The 11,438-nt window shown below is 43.5% G+C and overlaps 1 protein-coding gene across 4 annotated transcripts; it reads right to left on the bottom strand.

Moving 5' to 3' along the window:
- Window positions 1–2,184: 2,184 nt before the first annotated feature.
- Window positions 2,185–9,179, bottom strand: LOC146190348 (uncharacterized). Of its 4 annotated transcripts, none has more exons than XM_084600826.1 (5): window positions 9,048–9,179; window positions 8,076–8,114; window positions 7,529–7,746; window positions 5,271–5,327; window positions 2,185–4,185 (listed from the first exon to the last, which is right to left on the bottom strand). In XM_084600826.1, exons 2-5 carry the CDS (start codon window positions 8,093–8,095, stop codon window positions 3,851–3,853), a joined length of 630 nt encoding a protein of 209 aa, XP_084456952.1. In that variant the 5' UTR covers window positions 8,096–8,114; window positions 9,048–9,179; the 3' UTR covers window positions 2,185–3,850. The 4 variants fall into 4 exon arrangements, with proteins under 4 accessions (XP_084456952.1, XP_084456954.1, XP_084456953.1 ...); XM_084600828.1 differs by having other exon boundaries at window positions 7,527–7,592; window positions 7,667–7,746; window positions 8,076–9,164; XM_084600827.1 differs by having other exon boundaries at window positions 8,591–9,164.
- Between the last annotated feature and the right edge of the window lie 2,259 nt (window positions 9,180–11,438).

Below are 11,438 nucleotides of genomic sequence, written 5' to 3'. Positions count from 1 at the left end.
CCTAACAAAGCATCTGCATTGAAATTTGCTACAAAGCACACCGTTCGAGTACTCTAGACAAGTGTGATCGATTCTGTACAGGCCACAATACAGGTTCTGCCACCAAAGTCGTACCTACACAATAATTCAAAAGGGAATGTTCTGTGTTTAGAACTTTAAACCTGTTTGAAATGTTTGTCCTGAAGGCTTGGAGGAAGACTATAGCAATAGCAAACCTGTGTGAAGGAAAGAGTAAAGTTGTAAAGCTTCCCACTCTTTCTTTGCTATTCTGCTTTCTGAACCGGCAAGCGATGTCTGTTGCTGCTGAAACTTTTGCATCATGCTGTGTCACATAATGGCAGGTTCTAATCTTGCAGCACTTGCGTTGTCACCTATACATTGTACCAGCACACTGAGGTGTCAATTGTTTGGCGAAAAGAAAAGTGTTCCCAGCACTCAATCATACAGATGCTGGCAGCTGGGCACCATGCTAGACCCAATCAGAAGGTGGCAAAAAAACAGCAGTCATTTCATGCCAAGTGATTCAGTGCTTTTTCAATCACCACAAATTTCATCAGTGCAAAAAATTTGACAAGTTCTCGCACTGCAGTATAATACCATTTAGTGCCACCGTCTATTACACACGAATATTAAAAGAGTTGGCAGCACCTTTACTTTCCTACATAACTGGTCAAGTATGCACAATGCAACGCTGTTTTCTACAACTGTGCTTGGTAGCTGAATGCTTACGACACTGCTTACGGATGGTCATAAAACTGTTGCAGTTGTAGACGTGTTTTATATCAGATGTGCTAATATTGCTGGTGAACTATGACGTGCAGAGAAATATGCAAAAAAAAAAAAAACATGGATAGAGAGAAATCTTGTAAAGAATAAGACAAGTGTTTCACATGGACTTGTGCACCTCACACAGAGAATTTCAGAATTATTTCTGGCTAAAAATAGTTCACAATGTTACCAGAGAAAATACCAACCAGAGCCTACTTTCTTTGATAAACACTAATACCACAAGTGCCTCCTGCTACTGGCTAAGAATTCACCTCATGAGCCAAATAAGGCTTTCGCCTTAATCACTCGATTCCACCCACTTCACTTCTTCCATTATGCTGTTGTGCTGACCGCCACGTTACTGCCTCCCCACTTGAAGAGCATTGACGCTTCACCTGGGCCATTTTGCCTCTTCCCCTATCTTGTACCGTTCCAGTCATGTTGATGCCTGATGGAATAGCTTGGGCTATCTGCCTTGATCACCTTTTTGCCTTGTCACTTCTTGTACTGTTCTGTTGACTGCCATGGTCCTCAAAAACTTAACCAAGGCTATGCTGGAGGACTTCGCCAAGTTTACTGCTAATTGCCTCTACAAATAGCTGTCTCACTGCAATCTTGATGCTGCTAGATCGAAGGAAGACATATTGAGTTCTCTTCATGCTGACATTGCCAAAAGCCGCGCAATGCTGCTACTGATGCCTTCCTCAGGCTCTGGTACCCAGTGTACTGACCCTACGCCGCCACTTCCAAGCCCAAACTGCTCAGCTGTTCATGGGTTTACTCCAGTGAATCCTCCTTGTATCGCTATGCCCTGCAGCCCCAGTTGATGTTACTACAGAAGGATAGAGATTTGGGTGATTTGGTATGGTTCCATCTTGAAAGTAGTGGCGTGAAAAACAAGGATGTGAAAGGGGACAAGGCAGGCACTAACTGATTACTTGTGCCATCGGAGTTAGCACCTATCTTTTCCCGTTTCGCATCTTTGTTTTTCACACCGCTACTTTCAAGATGTCATGCTACTACCCTGACAGATCAGTTCGCATCCAGCAGTGTCATTGAAAAGACAGTAGAGCCACATAGCAATTTAAGCAGCTCAGCAAAGGACGAAAGAGATTGCATTGTATGAAAAGTGCAAGAAGGCAGCTACTAGCAATGACCTGGGTCTCCATGAAGGAACTGGAGATGCCTTTGATGTTGCATGCAGAGCTGGGCCATACGAAGTCGACATACTTTCCTGCCGGTAAACGGTAGACCAAGAGGAGTGGGGCATTGTAAGCATTTTGAAATTCATTTTGTATCGAGAGTGGTACATAACCTGGCTCCATCTAGCCTTAAAAAGGAAAGCACTACCTCATGAATTATCAAGCAGTCTTTCTTCCAAATTTTGGTCTTTTCAGCTCTGTGTTCATGCAATGATTCTTGTGTTTCCATTTTTTTTTTTTTTTTTTTTTTTTTTTTTTTTTTTTTTTTTTTTTTTTTGTCTCCAGTTAGCAGTCTGTTTTGTGGACTTCCTTTTTGAAGGTCATGGTAACTTTTTGCTTCATTTTGCCTAGTACTCTGCTGTATGCCTTTTTGTCCTTTTCCTCCACTGTGTATCCATGTTTTTACTAGGCAAGCACCTGAAAATGTCTCCAATGTGCATAGCACCACTTTTTAGGCTTTTGGCTGTATTGGTAGTAACTGCAGCATGAATTGTGTATGGTAGTGTCAAGGCAGAGGATGATAAAATTATTTTTCTCTCAAACAACAACACACCTCGAAAACTTAGCTCATGTGCAGGGAAAAGCCAATATTTGTACAGCTGCATGGGTAAACGACTTTTACTTGAGCCAACAAGAGGACCTATTGGTCCAAAAAGTGAGGCCTTCCAAGAGTTATGGTGCTTATACCAGTCTTTCCTTAGGGCACTGTTGACTATACGACAGAGTTAGCTGCCGAAGCTAATGTTCATGCTTTCTGGCAAACACTGAATGGTCAATTTTATGAATGTGACCACGTGATGGCTACTATGAGATGGTAAACGAGGTGACATATAGACCATGCAAAAAGGCCGAAGCAGCAAAGGGCCTTTCACGCTCACTGAAGCATTCGAGGCAGTAACAATATGCCAAAGCTGCCAGTGAAAGATGCCAGGATCCTCAGGTATGCATTCACGAAGCGGAAGCTGTTCGTGAATGGCGCCAGGGCTCACTAGTTAGTGCAACCCAAGCTAACTGATCATCCGTACTACTATCAAAGTGTAATTATCTATATGGAGTTTCTTGACTGTTAATAATTATATTCAACATTTTCTGTGTGATGTACTACAAGTCTATGCGGAATGTTTGCTTTATTATAGCATCATTCAAAATAATATGCATTTTTATAGTGCCCTATGTTCGTATATAAGCAGCATTACAAGTATTCAGCCAACCAATTTGTTTCTGGAGGAAAATGTTTTGCACTTGACTAATTATATCAGAAGATTAAAGTGGCATTAAGTGATAAAAATATCCTGCATGTACAAAAAACGATCTATTAAACATACTGTTTCATAGTGAAGAATACATGAGATTTTTTCAACCAGATCCGTAGTGGTTGAAAAAAAAAACTGAAGAAAATCGGATCATTTGGCACAGAGTGCTGAAACAGTAAAAAGGGTGCTTCATAAAAGAGCCATAGATAACAAAAGCACAAAAACATGGACAGCAGAGAGAATAGGGACAAAACAGTGCTTGTTGTATCCCTATTTTCTCTGTTGTCCGTGTTTAAGCACTCTTGTTAGCTATGTATTCCTTCCACCTTGCCCACATATCTGTGTTAAAAGAGCCTATTACCTGACAACTGCTCAACCTTGCTCTGCAGCCTTCTTTTGCAAAGAAGCACTACACTTCTTGTGTCCCTTGAACGGTAAGGACAGGCACCGGCACCATGTTTCAGTTCACACATTGTGCACTCAATCAAGAAGGGGCAAGCTCCAGCAGCACTTCAACGGGACGTTAGCTGATGACACAGAGAAAACAGGAGGGCAGAGACACAGGCCTCGGCTGTGAAGCACCGCACGAGAAAAAACAAAAGAGGGCTGCCGCATCAGCAGAAGTGCTCAGCAGCCCTTGGCGTGCCTCTCGAGGTGCTTCTTGAGGTGCTGTCGCAGCACGAAGCGCTGTCCGCACACCTCGCAGCCGTAGTTGCGCACGCCCGTGTGCACCAGGTTATGCCGGTTCAGGTTGCACTTGAGATTGAATTTGCGGCCGCAGATGTTGCAGGCAAACTCTTTGGGCTTGCTGTTGCTAGTCCCAAACTCGATTGCTGGTAGTGACCGCCGCAGACCAGCTGCTAGAAGGTCTGTGACCGAGGAAGTGGATGAGTCCAGGCCAGTCGACGACGTATTAGAGTGCTCATTGTTAGCACCGGTCAAGTAGTAGTTTATAGAAGGGACTGCAAGTAAACAGAGTAACAGGAAACGTCATCATCATCAACAGCATTCTGTTAACATACGCTACAAGCTACCCATGCTGGGCTTTGGTGCAAGTTTGGTAGGAACCAATGACTAATCACATTTTGCAGAACTAACAAATAAAAAATTGCCCATTCAATGCTTCAAGGCAAAAACTAGCACGATAAATCACAACAGAAGCATGAGAGATGGCGGTCTTTTCAGCAGCCTGATGTTCTTACTGTGCAGTCGGCTCTCAGGCACACAAGACGTAAACCTTGCTGTGTCGAAGACAATATTTCACTGCGTCTTGCTAGAGGAATGTGTCACAAGCTTTGATAATTGTCTAAAAGCTGTAACGAGAGTGATATATGCACCACTATATGCATCACCTACTTCAGGAGCCAGCCAGAACTTCTCTAGCAGTGGCAGCTGCTTCATCGAGGCAGCTAAAAAGCAGCAGAATTCTGACCACGGCACAAAGATTACGAAGACTGATCCTGTTGACTGCACTAAAGCCAGCAATTTACACATGAATTTCTCTGCTCTAACTTGACCGCAGCATGACTCCCATAGCAAGAAGTGCCTGTTTTCTATTCATTAGAATATGTACCCCTCCGAATGGCCTTATCCGAAAACAAGCATTTCACAGCAAGGCCATGATGCTGTGCCACATCATTTTGCAATCTACAAGCAGCTCTCAAACAGCAAAGTTAGTGTGGATTAAAGAAGCCCATACGAATACCCATTCAAATAAATGAGGCATTGCAATGTTTAACTTAAGTAGTCGTCATATTGTCTTGTCAGATTTAAAAGTTATTAGACTTAACAACAATGCTTCAATGGGACAACACACAACTAGCACGTGCTTTTCGTTTAATATGTTACCATGCTTTACTTGCACAGTGTCACATTATGAGAAGTAGAAGTGCTAAAAACGTTGCTTGAAATTAAGTAAATCTGGCATATAAGACATGAAATCTGCACAGTGCTAAAGAGCTTACAAATAACAAAACCAAGGCCTTAAATGCATTGGATAAGCTGGTACAAAACAGTAGTGGTTCCCATGCTTCCTGTCATCACTCACCATTATAAAATGGGAACTCCTGCCTGCCTGCGGCCCGGCTGGACATACTTGCATTGCCTACAAACCACACCAAATATATTAGTGCATGCATTGGCCTAGAAGCAATGAGAGGGGAGGGGAAAAACACTGCGACAGCATGAAACATAGAAGTAGGAAGTGGGCAAACATACTTCCTATTTATTGACCAGGACAGTAAAGGGAGCCGGTACACTATAAAATATTACAATGCAGCCCATAATAAAAATTAGTACAGCTAGATTCTAGCACAGAGGCCAATGCGGAGAAGTTCTTAGCACCTTGTCCCACTGCTTTCTAAGATACAAAATATTATTCTCGGAAAGTGTGCACGAGAGCACTGACTAGGTGTGATATAAAAATAAAATATACAGCCAGCGACATTTAAGGGGAGGGAGAACTGGAGATAAATAAGATCACGAAAATTGCTAAAAATGTCGACTTTAGAAAAACGCTAGAAATGTTGCACTAAAATATTTCACTCAAGCACAGTGCTTCAAATAAATACACAGATAGAGCTTCCAGGCTTGTTTTCTTGAAAGTTTGAGCTTATCACTTGGCTCATGGAAGGTACAGCACATCATACAGTGCACAGATTTGAATGCTATTTGGTTTGCTGTGATTGCTGAAACATGCTTTGTATTGAGACGGTCCCAGGTTTACAACCTAGGCTCACACTGTCTTTATTAACCAGCAATTAGGCCACGATACATTCTAAACATTAAGAGAAGGTGCATACTATGTCCTTTAAATAAAAAGAGCAGACAAATTCAGAAAGCGTTAGGAGTGTCTTAAGATCATGCTTTTTGAAAATATTAAAGCACTTCCAGATTTAGGGTTGATTTTGTCATGATAGGCTTTGTACGAGCAAGCGATGTGTGAACAATTATAAACACCGATTAAACAAAAACTACTAAAGATACGACTGCGAAAATTTATACCTGACTGTTCGATGTTGTTTCAAGCCACACCGGCTTGAAACAGTTTCACTCCAAGTTGAAAAAAGTTTTCCCTGATTCCCTCATCCTTATTAAGTCATCATGAGTTCAATGAATGTAACTGAACAAGCAGCAGCAGTCGCAGTAGAAAATGATAGTGTCGTCTTTAATGAAAGATAGAGCTAAAATACTGTACAGACATGCACATATCAAATACTGAATGAAATGAGTGACAAGAGGTAAGCACAAAACAAATACCCATGAAGAAATTCAGTGGTGTCTGAGGCAAACCAATGTGATGAATAGAATATGTTGCATTCAAAGGGCATGGCATTAAAGGGCCTATGAAAGCTATTTACTCAAACTACAAAAAAACGCACGAGCAATGGGTATCCCATCAATCACTCCGCAAATCTTAAGCTATTTTCATTAGCACCAAACATATGGACGATCGAAAATGATTCCCCTCCTCTCCCTCCTCAACTCAGCCCACATTGGCATGCACGAAAAAAAAAAGTGAAGTCACGACAGCATGCCACCATGCCTCGTCCCACCCAGCAAGCCCCGGTGACATCACAGGGAAGTTTGCGTGCAGTGCCTGCGGGGATGCATCGGCTAAACTGGTTGCGAGTGGTCGCCAGGAGCACTTTTTAAAAGTTATTTGTAAAATATAGGATCCACGCAATACTTTCAAATTTCACTCGAATATTTAGAAGGACCACCTCTTTTGATTTCTGGCATGAAGCCTGTTTCACATGCAAGCCAAAACGCTAGCGACTTCTGCCGCAGTGACGCAAAAGCCTGTTTTGAGCTGCCCTGGAAGCTCGAGCGACACAGTTTCAACACGTTTCGCACTTTTCGCTTTGTCACTGCCGCTCGCTGCTGAGTTCACTCAATCACCTGCATGTGAACCAGCCTTTTAAATATTACCGCGAGTAGCATTTCAGCGGCCCTTTAACGCATGTCAAACAATGCTCCCACAAGAATCGAAGCAAGTTATTGACTGCTAACACACCCCAAGATTCTAAAATTGGATGGCCAGCCTGATATGGGTGCAAGACTTGCAATGCATCTCAAACACCAACATCCTGTAACAAACCTGCAATGACAAGAAGTTGCACTTTTCATTTGATAATGCCTACGAATGAAATGGCAAGTGACCCCAGCTTATGCTTCCATCGCTCAATCTGCCATGCATTACATCCATTTTCAGAACACAGTAATCACACAGCCATCAATCCCACTTATACATATGCACAATTTTGTGACTATGTCGCAAAGGACGCAGCGGCAACTTGCGCACACATGGCATCAATACAGCTGGTGTACAGTTGCGAGGTGCCTTTGTAGGTGGTGCTTGAGCAGGAACCTGCGGCCACAGTTGTTGCACACGTAAGGCTTTTGTCCTCTGTGAATGAGCGCGTGCTTGCGCATGTTGCTCACGCTGCTGAATGTCTTGGCACAAATGGGGCAAGCATTCCTGTTGTTTGGTGCAGCCAGTTGTGTCTGACGCCTCTGAAGAACTGCAAATTTGAAGGTATTATTTTCCTGTCAATGCAGGCAGGTAGTTACAGATTTTCAAGGTTTACAGCTGAGTAACTTTCAACCAGCACACAAAACGGTCACACTTAACACTCGCAATACACACTCCACATATTTCAGAGTACTACAACAGGACATTTCACTAGCTTAATCACCTCTCTCGTTTCAAATGTGAAATATGATAACATCAGTAAAAGATCAAAAGTTTCATACTAAGCTTTCTGACGCAGTAACAATGAGAAGACCAAAATGCTCCAGCAGCATATAAAGGGAGGCAGAAAAATATAACTTCCAGATACAATTTTCTTACCCCCTGGAACTGGTAGGCATGAAAACTGTGATGGCAAACCTGCAAAAACAAAAATGTGAAAAGGGTTGTAATGTCTACCCAAATGTTATGGAAGGTTAGCCGTGCTCATTAGTTAAGAAACGATGCTAGAGATAATGACATATGCCAGTGGCAACCTGGTTTTACTTTAGGAATTAGATGAAGGCATGTTTTCACTTCAAGGTAATAATCTACACATGCTCACTGTGAACAAGTTACTGAGCTACATTGTGTTGGAAAACCTAAATAAAGGAGAACAGTAAGTGCCCTAGAAAGACAAGAGCTTAGATCAGAGAAGGAGTTTAACGCAAAATGAATGAAGCTGGTCATGATTCCATCCAATCGTAATAGTTCAGGCAAGTTAGTTTATACAAAGATCTATTTTTTTCTAACACAATACCAACTACAAGAAGCTCAAACAGCAGCAATGAATAAATAAAAAATGTCCACAATCTGTCTAGGATTTATAGGCTGAAGTGCAGTGTGCAACACTCAACTCGAGCGCCAGGGAAAGCCGCTGTAACTGACAAAGCAGAAATTTCCACACTAAATTTTGCCCCAGCTAAGTTTAGGCCATTGCTAAGAGGCCAGCGGCAATAAAATTCACTTAATAGGAAGGAAACAAGGCGGAGCAAATGAATGCGCTATGATGACGAAATGTTTTTCAAGCAGGGCATAAACACAGATGTCCACACAATGCGTGCTGAAACACAGAACAAACACGACATTCCTAAAATTGTGCACTGAAACGTTAACCGGCGCACTCTTCACAGTGTCTTGGCTCAGCAGGCGAGCTGAGCTCACTATCGTGACAGTTCTTTCGATTGACATTCATCACAGCACGATGGTTGGTTGGGTGAATGTTCATACAAGTTGACATCGTCGGCAGGCCATTACAAGCTTGGAACCTTACAGCTTGGACAGAAACACCAAACTATTTGAATTCCACGGCACCTAGACGCTCCACTCGCGACAGATATGCCGTGTAGGGTGCGAAAATACAACGTAATAAGCGATCACAACCACAACGAAAAGTTGGACCCTCAAGGAGGCTTTCCCCACGCAAGTAACGCAAGCCGCTGCCAGTTGATCACAGTGTTGCTAGCGGGTATCTTTGTTGGCTCATTTTGATTTGGGAGCAATGTCCGATCAACAATAATAGCTACAATAAAAAAACTAATAAAACTGTTACAATTAAACGTTGATAAGAGAAGAACCTGATACTTTAATACGCAAGAAGAAGGCAAGCATGGTATTCGCGACGGTTCACGAAGAAAGCGGCGCTACTGTCGTGGTTAACGCATGCAGGCAGTGGAAGCAACGAAATGGAGGAATCAAGGTGGGCACGAAAAATGTACAAGCACCTCTTCATGAAAAGCCTGAATACGAAATGGACTAACAGAACCCGAAAGCTCAGATTTAAGTACCTAGAGTTTGGAGATACACCGCAGCAAAACAGCAGCATTGAAAAGCAGATAAAGGAGGCAGAAAGGAAAATGTGGGAGGAAAGAATGCAAGGAAAATCAGCATTGGGTATGTATAGAACTCGAAAACAGGATATAAAGAAAGAAAGTTTATTCGACAACTCACGAGGGAGCTCATTACTGTTTGAGGCTAGGACAGGGGCCCTCAGAACAAAAACGTACAGGAAAAAATTTCAGGAAGTAGATATATTATGCGCGGCGTGCGGAACTGAGGAGGAAACAACGGAACATGTTGTTCTAAGGTGCCAAAAACTTCGTCCTGCCCTTCCCGCGGAAAAAGCGGCAGATCTGGACTCCTGGAGAGAGCGCTGGGATTTGCTGGGGAAGATGGACGAATGGTTGAGGAACGCGTTCTGATAACAAAAGAGAGGTTAGAGGATTGGTGGAAAAAGTCAAGAGAATAAAGAGAGGAAAAAAAGGGAGGGGGGCAGATACGGGCGAATTAGAAGCTAAAAATGGGGAAGAGATAAATATATTTCTTTTAATTTTTTGGCTAGGCGGCGCATGCTGCCGCCCGATTCAAAGAGCAAAGCCACTATCATCCATCCATCATCCATTCATCCATCCGAGGGAGAGCGCGTTTCTGCGCTCTCTCCCTCGAGACCGGCCGTGGTTGGTGGAAGCAGTGGAAGCTTCAAAGCAGACGCTGAAAAGAACACTGTAGCGCTGTAGCTGGAACATTAAATCTCTGTTTGAAAGGCAGTAATAGAGCTAAGAGGTGGCATCAGATGCTGGAATCATTTTCTCTTTTCCTTGGGAGCGGCGTATATTCTAGCTTTCTGAAATGCTGCCTGAGAAGACTAGTAACACAGAAATTTGAGCTAGTTGGTTCATCTTCGATATTTTACCGGCGCTGCGACACGGGACGAGGAACAAGAAGAGACGACAAGACAAGAAGACCGGCTGGGGCATTGACCTTGGCTGCGAGCGGGGAGGGGGGGGGGGGCATAAGCGGAGGAGGGGAATTAATTTCGACTATCTGAGGATCTTGAATACCGTGCACTGACGTCACACAACCCACGCACGCATTTGGTGTCGAAACGCGGCGGTAGCTGCGGTTGGGAGCAAGTGGGATCACGTGACTCCTCTAATTACTGCAGCTGGAGCAGAAAGCTAGCAGTCGAGTTAATTTCTGTAGATTTAGGTGATAACGAGTGCCAGCATTGCACTTTTTCATCTTGCATAGTTGCTGAGGCTGCTGAAGTTTATTCAAGCTGCCGTTACGGTCCATTACTGTTCTGTACCGGGACGTAAGCTACGGAACCCGGCGCAAGCTCCCATTGCTACCAGAAAAATAAGCTCACATAACCTTCCTCAACCAAGATTTGAATGAGAAAAGAAGCGAGTGGTCATTCTAATGTGTGCAGCAGACATTTCAGCGAGCAAGGTTTCGTCCGTGGAGTTGGCGCTAAACATATCGGTGAGCCGCGCAGGAGGAACGGCGCGCGCGTTTTAATTTGCGCTTATCACTTGTGAAGAATATGGCCTCGAGATCGAGCAGAGTCGTCACCTTGCGGCTCAGCGGCGAAACCTACTCAGTGTGGATGCGTTTTCGCGTCGCGTGCCAGCCCACAGTGATTTACGCGCGCGCATGAGGCGTGTACCGGAGTGTTTTGTTTGTTTCGCAGTTCCTGTGAGCTTTTGCTTACCTATATGCCTCTTGCATAATAAATATGAACAGTCTATAACCCCATGCTTCATTAAAAAAATATTCTTGTCCGTATCGAGCATGTCATGCTTGGATAAGGACATCATCCATCGCAGTCTTCGGCGCTTGAGATCCTTTGACATGCAATGTCTCAAACGAAGTGGTACTGTCGTTACCGCCGTGTCAAAGCAAAACAGGTCGTTGCCGTCAATA

Source organism: Amblyomma maculatum, chromosome 4 (genome assembly GCF_055883805.1).
Source record: "Amblyomma maculatum isolate TAMU_Amacu chromosome 4, ASM5588380v1, whole genome shotgun sequence".
In the NCBI taxonomy this organism is placed as follows: Eukaryota; Metazoa; Arthropoda; class Arachnida; order Ixodida; family Ixodidae; genus Amblyomma; species Amblyomma maculatum.
This window is presented reverse-complemented; position numbering and strand designations above follow the sequence as displayed.